Source organism: Stenella coeruleoalba (genome assembly GCF_951394435.1).
Source record: "Stenella coeruleoalba genome assembly, chromosome: 6".
Taxonomy (NCBI): Eukaryota; Metazoa; Chordata; class Mammalia; order Artiodactyla; family Delphinidae; genus Stenella; species Stenella coeruleoalba.
The window spans coordinates 109,264,951-109,288,134 of record NC_137151.1 but is presented as its reverse complement, the minus strand read 5'-3'; the positions used below and the strand labels follow the sequence as shown (position 1 = coordinate 109,288,134).

The following is a 23,184-nucleotide window of genomic DNA, read 5'->3' as shown; positions in this document are numbered from 1 at the left end:
CTGCGCAGGGTACCGGGGTCCCGGGCTGGGGTGGGGTGGCGGGAGCTGGAGCCGCTGAGGCCGGAGGGCCGGGAGCGCACCACCGCGTGGATGTGTGCGCGTGTGCGTGCGTGTGGGTGTGTTTGACCAGGATTTTCTCTGTATGTGAGCATGAGGGTGTCTGCATGTGTATATTCTTTGTGTGAGTCTATGTGGTCCTGTGTGTGTCTGGGAAGTGTTGAATATGTGGCTTTCTGAGTGCGTATAAGTGTTTGGGTAGGTTGTGTGTGTATGTGTCTTTGTGAGGCGGGTGTTTGTGTGTGTGTGTTTGTGGCGTGTGTGTGTGGTGGGAAGGGGAGCTCCCTTTGGTTCAGAGTGTAGGGCATTTTCCCCACCCCTTCAGACATTCTTCTCCCTGCAGACCCCCTCCTGGAGCAGCCTCCTGGGACCTGAGCACCAAGGTAGGTGCGGCTGGCCCTCCTCCTGGGCCCAGCCTCTTCTCCCACTTCCTTTTCTCCCGTGTCTCTAGGCCCCCAATCTCCCCCACTCTACTAGTCTGGCTTTTGTCTTCCTCTCCTTTTCCTTCTTTGTTCCTCTTTGTTTCTTCTTCCGCCTTTTACCTCACCTCCTCCTTCCTCTTTCAGAAGCAGAAAGGGGGGATCTCGAGTCTGAAGATTTGGACCCTCCTGACTTTATCACTTACTAGCTGTGTGATATGTGGCAAATTGCTAACCTCTCTGATCTCAGTTCCCTTGTTAGTGAAATAGGGATGATAATGCCTCCCTTATAAGATTGCTATGAGGTTTGAATGAGAAACATGTTGGTGGAAAAGCCCTTTGGAAGCTTGCAAATATCAAATATTATCGCTCATAACATTTTAATTGATTTTATTGTGTTACTCCCCAGTAACCAAACAGGCCCCATTCCCCCTTCCAGAGATGAGCTTCCTAGAGCAAGGAGATAGCACTTCATGGCCGTCACCAGCCATGACCACCAGCTCAGAAAGAAGCCATGGGGAACAGGGGACCAAGGCTTCAAGATGGACAAGGCAGGAGGATGTAGAGGAAGGGGAGCCGCCAGGCCTGGGGGAAGGTGAGGCCAAGGCCAGTTCTGGCAAGAAGGGACTGGGGGCAGTGGGAAGTCCCCGATCCTGGGGCCAGGCTCTGCCCTGGATCTCCCCATAACACAGACACATGACATCGTGTGGCCTCAGTCTCCCCACATGGGAGAGGACAACTGCATAGCTGACCCAGGGGCCCAGCATGGCCAACTCAGGACAGAGCCACCATCCTTTGTGACTCTCTGAGACTCAGCTCTCTCACCTGCAAAATGGGGGCCTCAACATCCAGGCTTCCCAAGGCTGCTGTGAAGATGAACGGAGACAGCAGATGAGAAAGTGCTTTGGAAGATGGAGTTACTGTCCTCTCCCCCCGAACAGGTCTCCAGTCCAGGCCAGCTGCTGAGTCCACCGGGCTGGAGGCCACATTCCCCAAGGCCACACCCTGGACCCAAGCTGCTCCCTTGGCTGGGGTGGGCTCCCCCACAGCAGAGTGGGACATCCTCCCCACTGACTGTGCAGCCTCGGCCTCCAGCTCCAGCACAGACGATCTGGATGTGGGCATAGAGTTCTCAGCCACAGCAGCCTGGGGCGATGAGCTCGGCCTGGTGGAAGAGAGGCCGGCCCCATGCCCGTCCCCGCAGGCACTGTTACCCAGGCCGAGCTGGGACGATGAGCTGCAGAAGCCAGGGGCCCAGGTCTACATGCACTTCATGCAGGAGCACACCTGCTACGATGCCATGGCAACCAGCTCCAAGATAGTCATCTTCGACACCATGCTGCAGGTGAGGCCACAGCTCTGCCCCACCTCCATCCTCATGGCCCCCAGGATGCCCTGCCAGCCCTGCCCAGCTACAAGCCCCTTCCAGAATTCCTTCTTAGCACCATGGAGACCAGCAGAGGAGGGCTTTTTCTCTCTGTGTACACCCCCTAATTGTCATCCCAGCTCTGCAGCTCAGCATCTATAGGGTTTGGAGTAGGTCTTTGTGCTTCGCTCATCTCTAAAATGGGGATAGGAAGGCCTGCTTTACCTACAAGTTTCAGAGGACTCCTGGGCCAACCCAGGATGAGAGGGAGCATTTTGCACGCCCCGAATTGTATGGAAAACATTGCAGGGTGGCTTAGGACAAAGAGCGGGGAACTCCTGAAAAGAGAAAAATAGGATGAGCTCTGGTCCCCACTCTTCCAGTAGGCTAGGCTACACAACACCGGATCCCTTTCTTCTCACCGCGTAGAGGAGAGCAGTGTGTAGTGTAGAGAAGAAGCAGGGTGTATGTATGACCACAGTTCACTATTTGACTCTAGCAGTATATAGGCAAATATATTTAATTTAGTAGTTTTGTATTTATTTTGATATGTATTAGAAAAAGACAACCAGCCTGTATAGATAATATTGTTTAGGATGAAGCCAAAATGAGTCAATGTGAAATTTATTTAGAAAAAAATATCTCGTACATAACATATAAATAATTACACCTCTAGTACTTAGATTAGCCAAAACTATCCTGTGTGTATATGTACACATATGACTTTGGTGTAGAAACACTGAGTTAGTTTCCTACACCCTGGTGTGCCTGGTAAGGGGTCACCTCAGTGCCTCTGGCCACCAGCAGCCTTATCTCTGTAGCAAATGTGCCGACAAGGGTCATGTCGAGTGGCAGGCAGGCTCGTGTAGTGGAGGGCCCGGGAGAAGGCCCTGTGGAAGGACCCCGGTTGGGACAGGGGACTCTGAGGGGCAGTGAGCAACTCACCCTCGACTGTTCTCCCTGGTGCTCAGATCAAGAAGGCCTTCTTCGCCCTGGTGGCCAATGGCGTCCGGGCGGCACCTCTGTGGGACAGCAAGAAGCAGAGCTTTGTGGGTGAGAAGGGGCTGGGGAGGCAGAGGTGGCGGGGAAGGGAAAGGGGGAACTTGTGGGGCGCTTCTGGGGCTGAGCTCTGACACACCACAGGCTTGAGCTGAGCAGGGGCCTGGCGTGGGGGAAATGTGCCAGCTGGGAGACCCCATCTGTGGGATAGCTGTGACCAGCTGACCCCTCCAGCTCTACTACCCCATGGTCCCATGTCATAGGTGCTAAGTAGGAAAAGAGAAAAGGAAGAGGAAGAAATGTGGAGAAAAGAAAAAGTGGGGAGGAAAGGAGAGAAATTACAGGGGAAGCATAAAAGGGAGAACCCCATTTCTCAGGGACGGGAGGAGCTGCCCTACCCTCCTCTTTCCGAAACCCCACTTTTGTCTCAGTCCGAGGACACTGGCCAGGTGGGGCAGGGGTGCTGAGCCCTCAGCCTGCCTTCCACCCCAAGTCCCAGACTGACCCCCGTTCCCCCCCCCCCCCCGCAGGGATGCTGACCATCACAGACTTCATCTTGGTGCTGCACCGCTATTACAGGTCCCCCCTGGTAAGGAGTGGGCTGGGGGTTCCGGCGACACCCATCTGTGCTGGGGTGGAGGGAGTTCAGGGGGCCCAAGTGTGACTTCAGGGGTTCTGTTGATGTTCTAGGTCCAGATCTATGAGATTGAAGAACATACGATTGAGACCTGGAGGGGTGAGTGGGCACAGGGGCCGAGGGTGTGAGGGTGAGGGTAGGGCTAAGGACTTCAGGCAGAGGATGGGCGGTGGGGATCTCCTGGGGGGAGCAGGCAATAGGGAGCCCAGGGGACCCGAGGGGCTGGGGGCTGCTGGGTGAGGCAGGGTGGCCAGTTCCCTTGGCCTGACTCCAGTTTTTCCTGCAGAGATCTACCTTCAAGGCTCCTTCAAGCCTCTGGTCTCCATCCCTCCCAGTGACAGGTAAGCGTCCCCAGCCACCCACTTGGGCCTCCTTGCCCTGCACAGACCCCTTCCCCAGCTCCTCAGTTCTGAACTCACGGGCTCACCGTCGGCAAACTGCGGACAAGGCAGCCTTGGCACCCTGTCCTCCTTTCCGGGGGCTGGGATGAAGGGCATCTCTCCCCAGGCTGCCCCAGCCTCACTGCTCCCACTTCTGCAGCCTGTTCGAAGCCGTCTATACCCTCATCAAGAACCGGATCCACCGCCTGCCGGTCCTGGACCCAGTCTCAGGCGCTGTGCTCCACATCCTCACACACAAGCGGCTGCTCAAGTTCCTGCACATCTTTGTGAGCCTGGGCACAGCCTCAGGGGGAGACCCGAGGGGCAGAGAAGTCTTCAGCCCTAGGGATTGGGGAGGGAGCAGCTGGGAGCCCTCTGGGGACTACTCCACCCTCATCCCTACCTGGCCCCAACCCAAGCAGGGCACCCTGCTGCCCAGGCCCTCCTTCCTCTCCTGCACCATCCAAGATGTGGGCATCGGCACGTTCCGAGACTTGGCCATGGTGCTAGAAACGGCACCCATCCTGACCGCACTGGACATCTTTGTGGACCGGCGCGTGTCTGCACTGCCTGTGGTCAACGAAGCTGGTACCTACGCCCAAGATGGGGGCTCTGGCTGGGGTGGGACTGGGGGGTAGCAGGGGTCTATGTGACATCAGCTCGCGGCCCAGGATGGAGTCAGGGCTACAAGTCTCTGCCTGCTTTGAGCCTTGGATCAGTTACTTAGCCTCTCTGAGCCAGACCTCAATTTATTGCTCTGAAAAAGGGTTAAAGGAGCCATGGCTGTAAACTGCTTCAAAGTTAAAAATCACCATAATGAAGCTGAATATCAAGAAGTGTTTTAATCTATTTTTTGATTATGAGAAGTTTCAAATGTGTGAAAATGGTAGAAAAGACTCTATAACAAACCCCACCTATCCACCCGGATTAACTACTGATAACACATTGCCATTAACCAGTTCTTTTTTTTTTCACTGAAGTAATTTAAAGTAAATTATATTATAGAATCATGTCATTTCACCCCTTAACACTTCATCTGAATCTCTTAAAACAAGTATGTTTCCTACATCACCTAACAAAATTATGAATAACTTATTAATGCTATCTAATATTCAATCCTAATTCCATTTCCCCATTTTCCCCAAGAATATCTTTTTCTTATAGTTGATTTGTTCAAATCAAGATCCAATTAAGGTCTATGCTTTGAATTTGCTTCTTTTGTCCCGTAAGTCTCTTTTAATCTAGAACAGTTCCCTCCCCACTTAATTTTCGTGATGTTGATGATGAGAAGCCTGGGTCTATTGTCCTGTAGAACGTCCCACTTCCAGAGATTTTTCTGTTTTCTGCAGTTGGCCTGTACATTGTTCCTCTCTTCCTGTGTTTCCTGTAAACTGGAAATTAGTTCTAAAGTCTCGATCAGGTTCAGGCTATACTTTTTTTTTTTTAATTTACTTTTGGCCGTGTTGGGTCTTCGTTGCTGTGCACGGGCTTTCTCTAGTTGCAGTGAGTGGGGGCTACTCTTCGTTGCGGTGTGCGGGCTTCTGATTGTGGTGGCTTCTCTTGTTGCAGAGCATGGGCTCTAGGCGCGTGGGCTTCAGTAGTTGTGGCACACGGCTCAGTAGTTGTGGGGCACGGGCTTAGTTGCTCCGCGGCATGTGGAATCTTCCCGGACAAGGGCTTGAACCTGTGACCCCTGCATTGGCAGGCGGATTCTTAACCACTGCACCACCCGGGAAGTCCCCAGGCTATACACTGAGGCTAGAATATTTCAGAGGTGATGCCATGTACTCATATTTTGTCACATCAGGAGGCATGATGTCAGGTGTCTCTGAGATACTGTTTGATCTGTGGGTTCAGGGTGGTGGCAGCCTGATGCCTCATTATAAAGCCAGTAGCCTGGGGGTGGGGAGGATGCTGAGGAGTTCACTCCGCAAGCCCGCCCTGGGCCCCTACACAGCATCCTGGTTCTGACCTGAACCTCTCCCCTTTCTCTCCCCTTCCTCCCCGGCCCCCCAACCCCTGCAGGACAGGTCGTGGGCCTCTACTCCCGCTTTGATGTGATTGTAAGTGTCTGGGGGAATAGAGGGGAGCTGGGGGTGCCACAGGGAGGCTGAGGTGGGGGGATCGATGTGGGGGAGTATCTGTGGACCAGGGGGGCCTTTACAAGTGTATAGAGGGAGATATCTGTGGGGCTGGAGCCTGGCTGAGGGCTGATTAAGAGCGGTTCTCCCTCCTGCCCAGCACCTGGCAGCCCAACAAACATACAACCACCTGGATGTGAGTGTGGGAGAAGCACTGAGGCAGAGGACACTGTGTCTGGAGAAAGTCGTTTCCTGCCAGCCCCACGAGACCTTGGGGGAAGTCATCGACCGGATTGTCCAGGAGCAGGTACCCACACCCCTTCGTACATGCTCCCGACACATGGGGCCCAGTCCTTCTCGTGAGCAGTTTCAGCTAGCCCTATCCATTGGGCACCTGCCCTGTCCTCCCATCTCACGGCCAAGCTCTTGGTGTGCACACTGGCCGGCGACTGGTCCTGTCGTTGGGGCCCTCGGGCCAAGGGCCGCAGCCAGCTGACCACCCTAGGGCAGGCAGAGCCACCGCTAACTGGTTTCCAGGAGGCACTCTCTTGCCCCCACAGTTATGTTAAATTGTTTGCCCTAATTCTCAGTGTCAACCTCGTTGGCTGCTGCAGCCACATGGCGCTGCCCCTCAGTGAGCCTCTGTGGACCCACAGGTGCACCGGCTGGTGCTCGTGGATGAGACCCAGCACCTCCTGGGTGTGGTGTCCCTCTCCGACATCCTTCAGGCTCTCGTGCTGAGCCCTGCTGGCATCGACGCCCTCGGGGCATGAGAGCATCAGAGTCTTCACTCTTAGGCCACCTTCCACACCCGGAAGCCAGCGCAGGGAGCCGGGGACTCGGCCTTCACCTCCCCCCACCCCCCATTTGCTGGTTCGGCTCTCGTTCAGGTAGGCTCTGCCCTGGGCCATTGACCTCAGCTCCAGCCCCTCAGTCTCCCCGGGCACCCAGATCTCAGATTGGGGCCCCCCTGAGGATGGGAGTGGCCCAGTTCAGAGCTGAGCAGCCTCGTGAAAACTACAAGTGTCAGGACTCACTGCGGGGCCACTGCTTTGTCCCATTCTCAGCTGAGGTGACGGAGGCCCTCATAAGAGGGGTGGACAGGGGCTGGAGGCAGTGATGTGACTTCAGGGGCTCCCAGGAGATCGACCTGCCCTTTCACAAGTCAATTCCCGCCTGCTTGGACTTCCACTGGAAGGAAGCCAGTTACCAAACCTGGGCTGAGTGGAATTTCCACACTCGGTAAGAACTAAGGCTGAAAGGAGAGAGCTTCTCTCTAAGTACTCATCGCAGTCAGTTTGACATGGTCTCAGGCTCTTTCCTGGTAGCACATTTGCTAGGGGTTTGCAGAGGGTGGAGGTGCAGATTCCACCTGCTTAGCAAGGATGGCAAGACTGAGGCTCCCCTATTGGAAAGGCAACCTCCCCTCCCCATTTAATCTTCCTTTCTCTTTCCCTCACAGGCTTCTGCAGCCCTCCCCAATTGCCCTGCCCTGCCTGTGCTCCCAGAAGACCTCAGGAATGCCTGGTCCACCATGGAATGATGAAATTAAGAACAGCTGAGTCAAGCCTGGAGCTCTCTGAACCAGAGGCACTAGGATTACCCCAGGGCTGACTGATTTGTACCACCCACACTGCTCTCCCCCTACCTGGCCCCGGTGGGGTGGGGAGCCCTCAGTCCATGGGTTCAGGAAGGGGTTCTGGATTCCTCGGCTTCTGGACTACCTGACACCCGTGCCCCCAGCTCCTGGGGGTCCCAGGTGTGCTTCCCCCATGGAAACTGCCCTAGCGGTTCCTCACAACTTTGCCACTGCCCTCCTGCTCCCCCAGCATTGCCTTTCAGGGCTGCCTATGGGTCCCCACAGAGCAGCAGTTTTGTAGAGCTGCCTGTTGGAGAGGTCCCCCCTCCTTTCTCATCCTTAGCTCTCACCAGCAAGCAGTGTTCTCAGTCCCCAGGGAGGGCCTGTGTTTGGATCACTGAGGATGAACCATCGAGAAAACAAAAACAAAAAGAACAGCCCGTGAACTTAGATTTTATAACTTTCACTCAGAAAATGCTATGGTCATTTGATCTGAACCTGCGGCAAGATCCCTGTCCTTTCTGAATTCAATGACACCGAAGGAAAATCTGTAATTGACAAACACTGCAAGTGGCGTTTCCTTTGCTTGTGGAGTGTTATTCCACCGAAATTTCTTTTTCATCTTTTATTTACAGCAAAACTCTAAAGAAAATGTTAGTTACTTACATAGTGGGTACAACTCAGTCCACAAACTCTAATATGTAAGAAACGTAACTTAATTTTTCTAACACTAAAGGTAATTTCTATTACGAACTCCATTTTACCAGGTTGTAGAAATTAGTCTCAGCCAATTTGGGGTTCCTCTCCCACCTATTCTTGGGGTTAAGTTCAGTGATGGGGGGAGGCTTTAAGTGGTGCCAGACTTTTTTCCTCAGCCATCATCATCCACCCGTGCCAGCACCTGCTGAAACATCCCCATTCCCATGTAGTCGTCACTTGGTTGGTCACCGGTGGGCATGGCCCCTGCTAGGTGCTCCCTCACTCCCTACCACGAAGCCTCTCTGGGCCTGCCTGCTCCTGGGGCATAGGGACATTCTAGCTCCTGGCCCTGTACCCCTCTGGACTTTAGGAAGCTCTGTGGGGCTATCCCAAGCCCATCTGCTGAGACAGACAGCAAGTGGTCTGGTCTACCCTGTGTTTTACTGTTTTCCCAGCCTCTACACAGGAAACATGGGGCCCAGGGCTCTTCTACCCTTATCATCGCCAAACCTTTCTAGGGTATTTGTCATACTCCCCTCTCACTTCAGACACAGCTCCCTTGTCAGGGCCCTTTTCTCAGGGCCCCCCCAAATGTCTACAGTCTCTTTGCTTCCCCAATACCCAGCAGCCTGTGGAATTTTTACGCAGTAGGGAAAGAGGGGGCCTTTTTCTCTAGCCCATCATATAGTCTTCCAAATCCATTGTACGTGTCTTGAGTTCTTGCTACCTACCCTGTTGAGTCAGGCTTTTGAAATTCCAAAGCCAAGACTGGGCTTCTGCTGTGTCACCCCCTCCCCCGTGATGACACTGCAGATCTGCTGTCCAAGGGAGAGAGGGTAGGTTAATATTTCTAAAATATGATCTACCCCGTTTACCTCACAGACCAACAGAGTGGGGCCATCTGTGCTTGATGAGTCAGGCAGTAAGTGAAGGCATTTTCTCATAGACACTCAACTTCTGTTTCCAGTTGTGCCGTAACCAATAGGTCAGTGCTGGCTCTGCTCTGGCCCTACCTGGGAAGGTCCTGGGTTCAAGTAGGAGGATGGGGTGGGGTGCCCTCAGGGCTGTCTCAAGTGATAGTGTCCTTGGGGAGCCTGGGGCGGGCCGTCTCCACTGGCTCTAAGCAAAGTGTAGCAGGGTGTCTTCGAGGCGCTGTCCCAGGTGGCTCTTTGTGTGAACAGTAGTTCAGCTGTCACAGCACAGGCTGTGGGTGGAAAGGGCAGCCTGAGGAAAGCACTCTTTCCCCTTCTGCTCCCGTTGAAAACAGGTAAGTTTCCACCCTCCTGGACACCCCCCCATCCAGAGGACCCAGCAGTTTGCCCCCTCAGGCCCTTCTGTGAGGGACTGTACTACCCTTCTGCCTCAGAAGCCCTGCTCTGACCACAGCCCAGCCCTCAGCTCTTGCCCAGCCCTCCCGCCATGGCTGCTGGAAGAGAGGCCAAGAGTTGCCTTGGGAACTGCAACCACTCCCACCCAAGCGCAGAATGAAAGAGTGAAACCCTGCCCTGCTGTCCTGTCTGCTCATGCGCTAGAACCTGTTCTGATCAAGTTCTCCCGGCATCGTTTGTCCAACTCCTCCCCTGGCCTCCGAGGCCCCCCGGAGGTTCTGTGGCCTTCGGGCTAGATTCCCGTAGCCTCCTTAGCATCACCCGTCTCTCCTCTCCCTACCCTCTCAGTAGTTCTCAACCCTGGATGTGCAACAGGATCACCTGGGAAGCTTTATAAAATGCAAATTCCAGGGCCTCCATTCCTGGAAATACTAGTTTCCTGACTTGGGCATGGAACCTGGGCAACTGTATTTATTTTCTGTAGAAACTAGAGATTTACGATGACTAACACCTGGAGCATGACAGCATGCTGAGAAATAAGGATGCCTCCTTCTCAGGATTAGTAAAATCATTTGTCACATTATTGGGTCTATCTATAATTTGTTATGACTAAGATCTACAAGAAGCACTGGCTAAGAGTAATGGCACAACATAAAAGATATATGATTTGTTAGTATTCTCACTACTCTTCTTTCAAACATCCTTAAATGCGGAAGAATTCAGTACAATGTCATGTACAGTCCATTCCATGAAGACAGTTGAGCAAGTTTTTATTGGACATGCATATTAAAAGTGGAGTCATACAACCATCAGAATGGGACAAAATATTTGCAAACGAAGCAACGGACAAAGGATTGATCTCCAAAATATACAAGCAGCTCATGCAGCTTAATACCAAAAAAACAAACAACCCAATCCAAAAATGGGCAGAAGACCTAAATAGACATTTCTCCAAAAGAAGATATACAGATTGTCAACAAACACATGAAATGATGCTCAACATCACTAATCATTAGAGAAATGCAAATCAAAACCACAATGAGGTATCACCTCACACCAGTCAGAATGGCCATCATCAAAAACTCTACAAACAACAAATGCTGGAGAGGGTGTGGAGAAAAGGGAACCCTCTTGCACTGTTGGTGGGAATGTAAATTGATACAGCCACTATGGAGAACAGTATGGAGGTTCCTCAAAAAACTAAAAATAGAACTACCATATGACCCAGTAATCCCACTAGGGGGCATATACCCTGAGAAAACCATAATTCAAAAAGAGTCATGTACCACAATGTTCATTGCAGCTCTATTTACAATAGCCAGGACATGGAAGCAACCTAAGTGTCTATCGACAGATGAATGGATAGAGAAGATGTGGCACGTATATACAATGGAACATTAGCCATAAAAAGAAATGAAATTGGGGCTTCCCCGGTGGCGCAGTGGTTGAGAGTCCGCCTGCTGATGCAGGGGACACGGGTTCTTGCCCCGGTCCGGGAAGATCCCACATGCCGCGGAGCGGCTAGGCCCGTGAGCCATGGCCACTGAGCCTGCGCGTCCGGAGCCTGTGCTCCGCAACAGGAGAGGCCACAACAGTGAGAGGCCCGCGTACCGCAAAAAAAAAAAAAAAAAAAAAAGAATTGAAATTGAGTTATTTGTAGTGAGGTGGTTGGATGTAGAGTCTGTCATACAGAGTGAAGTAAGTCAGAAAGAGAAAAACAAATACCGTATGCTAACACATATATATGGAATCTTAAAAAAAAAAAAAAAGGTTCTGATGAACCTAGAGGCAGGACAGGAATAAAGACGCAGATGTAGAGAATGGACTTGAGGACACGGGGAGGGGAAAGGGTAAGACGGGATGAAGTGAGAGAGTTGCACTGACATATATACCCTACCAAATGTAAAATAGATAGCTGGTGGGAAGCAGTCGCATAGCATAGGGAGATCAGCTCGGTGCTTTGTGACCACCTAGAGGGGTGGGATAGGGAGGGTGGGAGGGACACGCAAGAGGGAGAGGATATGAGGTTATATGTATACGTATAGGGGATTCACTTTGTTATACAGCAGAAACTAACACACCATTGTAAAGCAATTATACTCCAATAAAGGTGTAAAAAAAAACAAAAAAAGAAAAACCAAACAATGAAAAACATAAATAAAACTAGTGATTAACTTTGGGGAAAAAAAGTGGAGTCATAAATAATGACCTGAAAATAAACCGATATTACCAAGCCAAAATACATTCAGGGCTAAAACTTCTATAAAACACGAGTATGTGGATAGCCAGAAAACACTGGATTCTCTCTTTTTATTCCCAGGAGCGCTGCATAGTGTTTAAGAAGGCAAGCTGTTTTCTCAAAGTCGTACCCAGAAACATGGATCCTAATTTGGCCAACAAATTCAAATTAGCTGGAATGAGGAGTAACAAGATGTGCACATTCTTTTCAGGCAAAGATGTAGCTGCTGTGCTGAATTAATGTCTACTCTTCAGTGATTTTCCTAAATCCTATTCTTCTTTCCTTATACAGTCAGGTGGGTTATTAGGGAGCCTCACTGTGACATCCCTGCACTGTGACTTTCGGGGGCAGTCCAGAGTTCCTGAGCCCCCAGACCCCGGAAATGCACCCCATCACTGGCCACTGATGGCCTTTGGGCCAACCCTCACACCAGGGCTGATGCTTTCACTCTCCAGAGAGAAGGTTGCAAGGGAAAGAGCCCACGTATTACATCACATCCATCCTGCAGCTATCTGTGTGTGTGTTTTCTAAACCTTGGATTTTTTTTAAAAATTTAAAGCATAGTTCATTTACAATATTGTATCCTATAGCTATTATATGTATTTGAATGAATCATTGCCAAAGAAAGTAATTTTTTCCATTTACATTAAATGTCTTATCCAGGCAATGTGATGGAAAATAAACAGACAGAGGCCATTTTCAACTCCCAATATAAGCAGAGGAACTTCATGTACACTTATGGCATATTCGTTTTTCTGTAGGTATATTTCAATAAATATCTTAAAGATTTTTTTAAAGAACCTCAGGTATAAAGAGAAAACCTCTTTGACCATGCTGTATTTTGTTTTTGTCTGTTTTTTTTAAAAAATTAATTTATTTTATTTTTGGCTGTGTTGACTCTTCGTTGCTACGCGCGGGCTTTCTCTAGTTGCTGCGAGCGGGAGCTACTCTTCGTTGCGGTGCGCGGGCTTCTCATTGCGGTGGCTTCCGTTGAGGAGCACGGGCTCTAGGCACACAGGCTCTAGGCGCGCGGGCTTCAGTGGTTGTGGCTCGCGGGCTCTAGAGCACAGGCTCAATGGTTGCAGCGCACGGGCTTAGTTGCTCCGCGGCATGTGGGATCCTCCCGAGCCAGGGCTCAAACCTGTGTCCCCTGCATTGGCAGGTGGATTCTCATCCAATGCGCCACCAGGGAAGTCCCTTTTCTCTGTTTTGAGTAGGAGTCTTTGACTCTTTTCTTCCCAGTGCTGTGTCTGTGGGCTTTCCAGTAGCAACCTCTGGGCAAGGTTTCAGCTGCATTAATAGCTCTTCAGCTTTTATATCTTTTAGAACACAACTTGTCGCTTGTCACTTTTGGTGGGGAGCCTCTGAGGTTGTGGCTACACCTCATCAAAATGTAAGGGGATATAGTCTGCTCTTTGATTAATCCTCACAAGGACATCATTACTTCACCAGTCCTCTGAGCTCTTGTTTCGGTTCTGCATTGCTGATTTCTGATTAGAGACTGGATTTTAGGCCCTGCAGATGCACAGCAGGGCACTGCTGCTTCACAATTTCCTGTGGCACCTCTGGAGGTATGGCTTCCATTGGCAGCTATCTCTACAATAATCTTACCACACTGATCTTCATAGATTTTTTAAATTGAGATCTAACTCACATACCATAAAGTTCACTCTTCCAGTGTGTATAATTCAGTGGTATTTAGTATATTCACAAAGTTGTGCAACCATCACCACTAATTCCAGAATACACTTGTCATCCCAAAGAAACTCCGTATCCATTGAAAATCACTCCCCATTCTCCCGGCAACCACTAACTTACTTTCTGTCTCTATGGATTTGCTTATTCCAGACATTTCATGTCAGTGGAATCATACAAGATGTGGTCTTTTGTGTCTGGTTTCCTTCATTCATATAATGTTTTCAAGGTTCATCAATGATGTAGCATGACTCAGTACTTCGTTTCTTATGGCTCAGTAATATTCTAGCCTATGGATATACGAGATCTTCACAGATTTTGATGTGAGATTAGCCTATAAATTCATAAACTGAGCTGCAGACATGGACACTGACACTCTTGGACAGCTCTACAAAACCTCAATCCCAAGCCACATCACACAGACTTCCCGCCACCCAGCGTGCCAGCACTGAGGCGTTCACATGGCTTGGGCAGCTGACCCCTGGTGGTCTGAGGAGCAGCACACTGGGAAAGGCAGCAGTCTGCCCTGGTTGACTTTGTGACAGAGATCCTAGCACCCTTGGCGACCAGCCCCCGTCCTCTATATTTATAAAGAGTTCTTACAGTGAACCCCTGCACAGGTGGGTTCGAGAGCCGTGGCCTTATAATCAGGCATCCTGCCCAATTCTCTCCAGGTTTCTCTTCTCAATATGGAAAGCTCTGTATCTTCCCCCCTCTCCTTCCCTTCCCTTCCTCCTATTCCAGTCGCATTCAACAAACATGTATGCATTCCCTTTATTAACTCTGTGCTAGACACAGAGTTCGACATTGGGATTATGCCCTCCATGGGGCTCCCAGCTGGCTGGGGAGACAGTCGGGCCTACGACACGGTGACCGGGCTGAGCGCTCGGTTCTAGGGGGTGGACGGGGGAGAGCACAAGAGGAAGTGCTCAGGCTCACCCTGAGAGGTCAGGGAAGGCTTTGCAGAGGCGGCGACATTTGAGCTGAGTCTAGAGGAAGAGCAAGTTCTGTGAGACGACAGGCCAGTTGGTGAAGAGGGTGTTCCAAGGACAGCAGACATTAAGTACAAAGTATTGAGGCCGGAAAGAGCATAATGTGCTCAGGGAAATACAAGGAATTTGGGCTCAGCTGTGGAAGGGTGGAGGGGGGCTAGGGGAGTGTGGAGGCCAGGGTGCCAGAACACCGAGTCTTCTAAGCCACTTAGGACTTTGCCTCAGGACTGAGGGGAGCCATGGAAGGATTTTAATCAGGGCAATGACGTGAGTTTTTTAATAGGCTCAAACTCAAATCCCCACAGACAGAAGAAATTCTGCTTTAGTTTTCTATGACTCAGCAGAAATTTCCCACTAGGGCTGGGCCTCCTTGAGGCTGGGATTTGTTGACTTTTCAGGCTTGTGTTGTGGTACACGGGATCTCGATGCCAACCCACTTTCTTTCTTGTTGGCTTCCTGTACTGAAGAGGCTGGAAAGTTAGAAACTACAATCCCCAGACCCTCTTGAAGTTCCAGGTGGGATTTAGGCTCCACCTCTCAGTTGTACGTGAGAGATTTGGAAGGTGGTCGTGAGACAGAGACCACCCTCTGCTGCTCCTCTTCTTCCTGTTGTCAGGGGTAGTTGGGAGGAGGGGGCATCTTTTCTTTTTTTCTTTAGTCAGCATAGACCTGGGAGACATGGAGTAGCTCTGGGGCCAACAGTTGTAGTGACAGCTTCCCGACTCTCATTCTCCTGAGTGTGACCAACACGGGGCTTTCCAGACTGATCAGCCCCCCAGTGGTGTCCCTAGAGTCATTCCTGTAGGCCTGGCCTAGAATTCTTCCGACCATTTTTATAGCATGTCACTGCCTGTATCTAAGCACTTTCTATTCAAAAGAGGGTGTCCTCTCGGTGCCTGGGGAATGGCTCTGCAGCTTCTACTTGGGCAGGGCCTCAGCCAATGCCAGGCGAAGCTAAGGCTTCTCTGTGAGGTCTGGGAAAGCATACGGCGTTCTCAGCTTCCACGAAGGGAGGCGGTTCTGCCTCCCACCAGGTTTGCTAAGTGGGGAGAGGGTGTTCCCCAAACACAGAAAGAGGTTCAGATGCTGGGTTGTCAAAAAGAATCACAAAGGTCTCCAATTATGAATAAAAGCCCCTTTATTCTATATTTTCCCCAAGGTTAGCGACATGCCACGGAGGCGGCTTTTTATCTGAGAGGGAGACGCTCAAAATGATGAAAGTGGCAAAAGCTCAGGGTTCTACAGGAACTACACTGAGTTTCTCCAACCTCTGGCACCTGGCAGCCCCTTCCTCTCCTTCTTCATGTGCCAGGGAGGGTGGGAAGGAGGCTCAGCTCTGTCTCTGCAGGAAACGCAGGCCCACCTTCTTATTGGGAACGAGCACGATTCGAGCCACACTTGTCACCTCCCCCGTCTCAGGGGCCAGGGCCACCTCGTACTGCTGGATCAGCTGGGAAGTAAAAGGCGCACGGGCGATTAGAGTCTGTGGCCTCCATCCACCGCCCTCCTCCGCACGCTCCCACCCCGTGCCTCCCGCCTCCTTCAGCACCCGTGGCCCGCACGGCCCTCCTGTCTCTCCCCATTCACCCTCGTCAGCAGCAGCTGCATCTCCAGCTCTGCAACCCTGCGGCCCAGGCAAGCCCGAACTCCGTAACCAAAGGGCACAGAGCCAAATGGGTGCTGGGCCCTGAGGGCATCAGGCTGGTTCTTCCTCAGCCAACGTTGGGGCTGGAAGCTGTCCGGCTCAGGGAAGATGCGAGGGTCCCGGGACACCACGTAGTGGCAGAACACAAACTGGGTCTGCAGACAAAGAATGGGTGGCACATCAGCAGAGGGCTGCAGGGGCCCCCTGGGAACCTGGCTCTCCAGCCCTACTCACGTTCTTGGGGAAGAGGAAGCCACCAACTTCAATTTCCTTGTCCACGATGACCCGGGAGTTCACGGGGACCACAGGATAGAGACTGCAGGTAAAAGAACGTGCAGATCTGCCTCTGGATCCAAGGAGGGGCAGAGTGCCCACCCCCTCGGCCACACCCCTCTGGTCCCCCGGGACCCTCTTCCCATCTCATCCCTGGCCCTGGCCGCAGCCTACCAGCCCCCACTCCCAGTCCTGTCTCTGAGTCCTCGTCCACACACAGACCCTTGCTCCCGGGGACAGCATCCTACCGCAGCGTCTCCTTAAGCACAGCTTTGAGCAGGGGCATGTGGGCAAAGTCCTTGTACTGGGGCACCTGCCCGGCGGGCACCATGCCCACCACTTCTTCATGCAGGGCTGCCTGGATCTCTGGGTTCTTTGAAAGATGGTACAGGGCCCACGTCAGCGTGTTGGACGTCTGGGAGGTAGAGTAAGAGATGAAGTGAGGAAAGATCTCTAAGAAAGAGGCCAGTTAAGGTGGTGGGAGGGTGTGTGAGTGCATGTGTGCAAAATGTGGGAGAAAAATTAATTTGCCACGAGTGTGGCAGGATTAGACTCAGGGATTCATGGGGCTCTCCCTCCACGCTCCACGTGACTTCACAGTGGGCTAAGGACCAATATGATGGAGAACTGCACTGTAACAGCAGAGAAGACTGTGACAGAGAAATCCAATGTGACGAAAGGACAGGAAAGAGGTCCCATTAAGAAGGTGCTGTGGGCAAGCTCTTCAACTCTGTGCTTAGCTGACAGCACGAGGGAGTGGGTTAGATGTGACGTGAAACTTCCCACCTGTCTGACAGAGGCTCCAGGGCGTGAGGGAATCCCTCTTACACAAGGACCACTCCCTGCCCGCCTCCACCAGGCTGAATGACCACCCTGTTTTCCTTCCAGCTCTACATCCACGTTACAGAGAGAGAAGCGGGTATCTGATGAAGGTCAAGCTCAGGTGGGGTAGAGTAGGGAATTGGCTCAGGATGGGAGCTGGGAGGCCCTGGTCTCCTCGCCTGCCCCTCTCACGCACCGTGTCTACTCCAGCCATGAGCAGCTCGGGCAGGCTGCCCTCAGCGTCTCGAGGACTGAGCTGTCCACTGGTCAGCAGGAAGTGCAGGTAACCAGATATGTGGGCCTTCTCTGGGCCCCCTGTCTGAAGTTGGGCCTCTATCTCCTCTAATTTCTGATCAATCAGCTTCTTCCCTGTGGGGACAACGGAGAACAGGGAAGGATGAGGTCAAAAGTCATGCTCTCCCAAGGACCAAGAGAGAAGATCCCGGGAGAGGGTCCTGAGGGGGCTGTTACCTCACAGGCCCTGGGACCCACGCCCCAACTTCTTTCCCTGGACTCCTCACCAAAAGAGAAGATGGTGTTCCAGCCATCCAGATACCGCCTCCAGAAGGGCAGCAGGGAACGAGTCCACTTGGGGAGGAAGGTGGCGTACAGCGAGTTCTGGAACATGAGCCCGACAGATCTGACGAAGGTCTCGGTGTCCTGGGGGATGGAGCGCTCCAGGCAGCCAATACGTTTCTCAAACAGGATGTAGCAAACAGCTGGCGGTGCACAGGGGCCGTCACAGGAGGCAGGGCCATGGCACACAGAGTCCAGGGGGCTTCGAGGAGGACAGCACAACCTACCCGACTCACGCCCACCCAGCCCCTCTCCCCACAGGGGTACCTTCCAAGGCAAAGAAGTAGAAATTGTGAGCGATGTCGGGCACATGGTCCCCCGAGGCGCTCTCTGCCCGCTGCTGGTTCAGTCGAGTCATGAAGTCCTCAATCACCTCATTCAGAGCATCTGTGTAGAGCGCAGCCTCAGCTGGCTTCAGCAACCGCTGGTTCAGAGCCTGGCGGAGCCGGTACCACTGATGTCCTTGCCTGTAGAGAATGGAGGAGAGACACCAATGTAAGTATCTGGTGGGGATTGGATTAGATGGTATCTTCCCACCCTGAGACCCCTATGGACTTGAGGAAAATCTCAGACTCCTAGACCTAGAATTAAAGAATCACAAACTTTCAAATAACAGAATCTTTGAATCACAAAACTTCAGAATCTCACTAACAGCATAAAGGAAGTAGTTAAGGTGGGCATCTGGAATGAGTCTGTCTAGGGTCAAATCACAGGTCAGATGATGACTGGCTGAGTGACCTTAGGCAGGTGACTTAAATCCTCTGTGCCTCGGTTTTCCCTTCTGTAAAATGGCAATAATAAGAGTGCCTATCTTAGCAGGATAATTAACATGCTTAGATCAGTGCCTGGCAAATGGTGAATGCTTAATGAATGTTTACTGTGATTATCTTCGGATGATACAACTCCAGAATCTTCTGTATGTGAAATGAGCTATGGCGCTACGGTGGTTCCAGTCCCTCTGTGTGGAGGATGAGGAATAAAGGAGGAGCAAATGAGGGTTCTTGGGGTGCTCAGATTCTGGACCTTTGTGCTCTGCTTAGCTCCGTAGGCCAAGGGGACAGAGTGAGCTACCAGGCTGATCTCCAGGCTCTCTTCCATAGCCATCCAGTAGGTGGTTGGGCCTCACCCCAGTTAGGCAGGGATGTTCATGTGGGTGGAAACATGCTTCCCATACAGGAGCTTAATATTCAGGGGCTGCTGCCACCTTCAGCTGTCCCCCAAACCTGTTACCTTTCCTAAGCAAGCTGGGTATGGGTCAATTTTTTAAAAGCCAGTTGCAGAGTAATAAGTATAATATGGTACAATTTTAAGAGGAAGAGAGGAAATCCTACATGTACACATGCATATTTGCATGTTTCAACACAAAGGAGGGAAGAAGAATACACACCAAATTACTGATGAGAATTACTTAGGAGGATGGGATGGAATTTTTCCAATAAGTATTACTTTTGAATTTTAAAAACCAATAAGGTATTTTAAAAAGGAAAACATTTAAAAAGTCTGAAAGCAAAATTCAGGTTTTTTATTTTGAAGTATAAGTCAACTGCACTTCAATAAATTTTTAAAATATATTTTTATTTAAATGAACCTCAAAAAACAAGCTAAATAAATAAATAAATGAACCTCAAACCCCAGGAATTTTCTTTATTATGTTGGGGAAAACCTGCAAAAAGATAAACTAGGGACTTCCCTGGTGGCGCACTGGTTAAGAATCCACCTGCCAATGCAGGGGACACGGGTTAGATCCCTGGTCTGGGAAGATCCCACATGCCGTGGAGCAACTAAGCCCAAGTGCCACAACTACTGAGCCTGCGAGCCTAGAGCCCGTGCTCCACAAGAGAAGCCACCACAATGAGAAGCCTGCGCACTGCAACAAAGAGTAGCCCCCGCTCACTGCAACTAGAGAAAGCCCGTGCGCGGCAACAAAGACCCAACGCAGCCAAAAATAAATAAAATAAAATAAATTTATATAAAAAAAAGATAAACTAAAAGTGTTGTTGGAAAGGAAATAAAAACCAGAATAGACCTATTTATTGGAACTTCAGGTTTTAGGTGCTTCTCCAAGAGTAAAACTCTTCCAACAGTAGGATCTGCAGGACTTAAATCTGAAACTTTCTGTGGTTGTTAAAATATTTCTTGGGGAAACGACGGTCACTCAAAAAATGAGATTTAAAAAACATATATGTTAAAACAAAAAAGGTTATCACAGGTTAGCAAAATAGCTTTTAAAGACATATATGGTATAACATATTTAGGAAACTGGCTTTAGAGTAAACAGTTATAAATAGATCACAAAGGGGTATATATCATGTTTAGCTCCAGTTCTAAACCTGAGCAATCAAGTCCAATGATGGCCTGACCTGTGAAAACCTGTGAGACCCAAATGTTTATTATTATTATTATTGAGGTATAATTGACATATAACATTATATTGGTTTCAGGTGTACAATATAATGATTTGATATCTGTATACATTGCGAGATGATCACCACAATAAGACTAGTTACCATCCGTCACCATAAAAAATTAACTTCCAGGATTTACTCCCCTGGCAAGATTTGGGTCTCAAATATTGTAGAGCATACCTGAGACACAAATCTTGCCCTCAGGGTCAGACATCAGGTTAAAGAGCTCTTGAAGAACATTCTCTATTCTCTTCCCAGAACCTTGAAAAAAGGGCCCAGAAATTAAGCTCTGAAACCACCCACCTGTGAAGGAACCAGGAATAAAGAAAGAAAGACATGCAATGACAGAATGAATGTATAAGCATCAAAGACAGATAAAATGAACCTTCCAACCAGTCCATTTCCTTTCCAAACATGTCATGGCAGTAGGTCCTTGCATTCCAGAATCAGAGAGATCTATTCCACTACTCACTAGTTGTGTCACTTCTGGCAAGTGGTGCAAAAACCCTTCTAGGCCTCAGTTTCTTCATCTATAAAATGGGGATAATAATACTATCTACTTCATGAGTTTGTTGTGAAGATAAGATGAAATAATAAATGTAAAGAGACTAGCCTGATGCCTGGCATGTTATAAACACATACTTAGTTATCATCAGTGTTGCTGCTACTACTTCCACCACCAGGATCAACTTTAATCCCTTAAAAAATGACTTTAAAAAACATGGATATCAAGCAACTAGGGAAAATCAAAAGCCACTCATTGTTCTTGGAGCTCTTTTAACATACTATAGTAAAAAGAAGCCTGTAATCTATCCAATTACAAGCCGTGGCACTGAGAATCACCAATGATTCTCAATTATTTACCTTAATTGATATATGCATATATAATAACACTCAGCCCATCTTTCAATTTGTCACTGCCAAAATAATCTTAACTTTTCTAGGTATAACTTTAAGGCTAAAACCTACATCTGTCTCTGTGAGTGGAGAGCATCCATGAAAGTTATAACCAACAACAAGCATATAATACATAACTTGGAAAATATTTTTAATTAAATTGAGCCCTCCCAACTAGTATGGTGATGATGTTTTTTCAACTACAAGTAAATATGTCCCATTATGATTTGAGTTGGTATGTTTTCAACCATAATATAGGATAATGGAGCTTGAAAGTTCTTAGAGATATCTTGGAGATACTCTAATCCAAGCTTCCCATTTTACACACGAGAAACATAAGCCCAAGGAAGGGGAAATTATTCATTTGTTCATAGTCATACGATACATTAGTGGAAAAGCCAATGAATGGTCCATGGGCTTCAGCCCAACCCAACCACCACTTTCTAGACGAGTTTCAGGCTCAGAGGACACAGGGAGATCCTACCCTGCCCATAATCCACTGGCTGCCCAGTGCCACTGTCCTTGGGCTTGGCCCCCTGGGGGCCTGTTCCGGTCCCTCAGGCCCCAGCTCACATGGTGAAGGGCCCATAGGTCAGGCCCTGCTGGTCCCGGTGCTCCTTCCATAGTTCCATGTCGTTCCGTACTGGGTACTTGCCCTCTTGGCGCATCACTTGCTCCAGGAGTGGGGCACTGGCCAGGTTCACGTGGATCTCAGGCCCTAAGCGGTTTATCCATATTGGACCATACTTGGCCTTGTTCAGCACCTGTGGAGTTCAACCAAAGCTGAATAACCATGGCCTAGCTAGGCAGGCACTTCCTGGAGAGGAAGCAGGATAAGGGAGTGTCTTATGGCCACACCAGAGCAAGTGAGCTGGGCAAAAGCACATTGTGTAGGAGGTAGGTGCTGGGATGGCCTGTAGTCTCGAAAGGAGAACACTGGGGAAAAAAAAAAGGTTACACAGAAGTTAGAATATTGAGAGTAATGAGTATCTGGTGGAACTGGCAGAACTGAGGTCTTGGAGGAACGAAATTTTGGAAAAATGGGATACCTGGGAAACTGGGGTATGTTGAGGTATAGATATTTGGGGTCCAGGGTTTTAGGGAAACTGAGCCCTTTAATGAGGTATAGTAGAATGTCTACGACTCCTTCATAGAAGCATTTAAATCTCCTGCAGCTTGCTGTCAAGGAGACGAAGATAAATATCTCGTGTAACCAACAAGAAAAAAGAAACACAATTAGAAACTCCAGGAAAAACAGAAGCTGAATGAGAAAGTCAAGATGTAAATATGAAGTAAACTATGTGGTATGAATTTTTTTAATAAAAAATTTTATTAGCTATGTTAAGGAATGCAATTCTCAAATATTTTATCTTAGAATTTCTATAGCACATGACAGTTGAGACCCATAGCATCTATGAAATTGACATTGCAATGATGTTTTTATAGTTGTTGAAAATAAGGGAGAAAATAATGTATTTTGGGTTTTGGTGGGGGTAAAACTTAAAAAGAATCCAGAAATACTAAGATTAAATTTACTGGCTAAGTTATACTTACAAACTGAAAGAAAATGAAGCATAGTGGTCTCCCAAGTACTTCATCTTTTTTTTTTTTTTGCGGTACGCGGGCCTCTCACTGTTGTGGCCTCTCCCGTTGCAGAGCACAGGCTCCGGACGCGCAGGCTCAGCGGCCATGGCTCATGGGCCCAGCCGTTCCGCGGCATGTGGGATCCTCTCGGACCGGGGCAAGACCCCGTGTCCCCTGCATCGGCAGGCGGACTCTCAACCACTGCACCACCAGGGAAGCCCAAGTACTTAATCTTTTTACTGAATAAGTGTTAAGAGGATTAGATCTGTTTCAGTATCGAAATTAGGCCAAAAGGCTTCTATAAAAGAAACATTAAAATTATGGAGAAGAGATCTATTATTCAAATTATAGAACTCATAGTCCATAAAAACAACAATTTTACTGGGTCTTACTGTCAGCATTAAATACAGGGTTCTCCCAGGACCAGTGCAACCTGATTGCCCTTCACATATTACCCAGTTGCCCAGAATCCACCCTGAACTAATGGCTGATTCTGCCTGTTCCCAGGAAG

At 49.6% G+C, this 23,184-nt stretch overlaps 2 protein-coding genes across 3 annotated transcripts in view; one reads left to right on the top strand and one right to left on the bottom strand.

Moving 5' to 3' along the window:
• Positions 1 to 405: 405 nt before the first annotated feature.
• On the top strand, positions 406 to 6,712 carry PRKAG3 (protein kinase AMP-activated non-catalytic subunit gamma 3; the record flags this gene model as incomplete). The annotated part of the gene is made up of 12 exons (XM_079924943.1): positions 406 to 440; positions 916 to 1,071; positions 1,418 to 1,821; positions 2,814 to 2,895; positions 3,372 to 3,430; positions 3,532 to 3,577; positions 3,765 to 3,819; positions 4,019 to 4,145; positions 4,281 to 4,446; positions 5,884 to 5,921; positions 6,100 to 6,246; positions 6,596 to 6,712. The coding sequence occupies exons 2-12, from the start codon at positions 918 to 920 to the stop codon at positions 6,710 to 6,712; spliced, it is 1,395 nt and encodes a 464-aa protein (XP_079781069.1). The 5' UTR covers positions 406 to 440; positions 916 to 917.
• Positions 6,713 to 14,591: 7,879 nt separating this feature from the next.
• The window catches only part of CYP27A1 (cytochrome P450 family 27 subfamily A member 1), a 50,998-nt gene continuing 42,405 nt past the window's right edge, over positions 14,592 to 23,184 (bottom strand). Inside the window, exons 1-8 of one of the 2 annotated variants that reach the window (XM_079925309.1) lie at positions 21,574 to 21,847; positions 18,055 to 18,254; positions 17,733 to 17,930; positions 17,408 to 17,580; positions 16,638 to 16,804; positions 16,351 to 16,432; positions 16,059 to 16,271; positions 14,592 to 15,921 (exon numbers count right to left, since the gene is read on the bottom strand). In XM_079925309.1, the coding sequence (XP_079781435.1) occupies positions 15,802 to 15,921; positions 16,059 to 16,271; positions 16,351 to 16,432; positions 16,638 to 16,804; positions 17,408 to 17,580; positions 17,733 to 17,930; positions 18,055 to 18,254; positions 21,574 to 21,713 (1,293 nt within the window). In that variant the 5' untranslated portion in view covers positions 21,714 to 21,847 and the 3' untranslated portion in view covers positions 14,592 to 15,801. Of the gene's footprint in view, positions 15,922 to 16,058; positions 16,272 to 16,350; positions 16,433 to 16,637; positions 16,805 to 17,407; positions 17,581 to 17,732; positions 17,931 to 18,054; positions 18,255 to 21,573; positions 21,854 to 23,184 lie in introns of those variants that run through there. The other variant, XM_079925308.1, reaches the window with a different exon arrangement.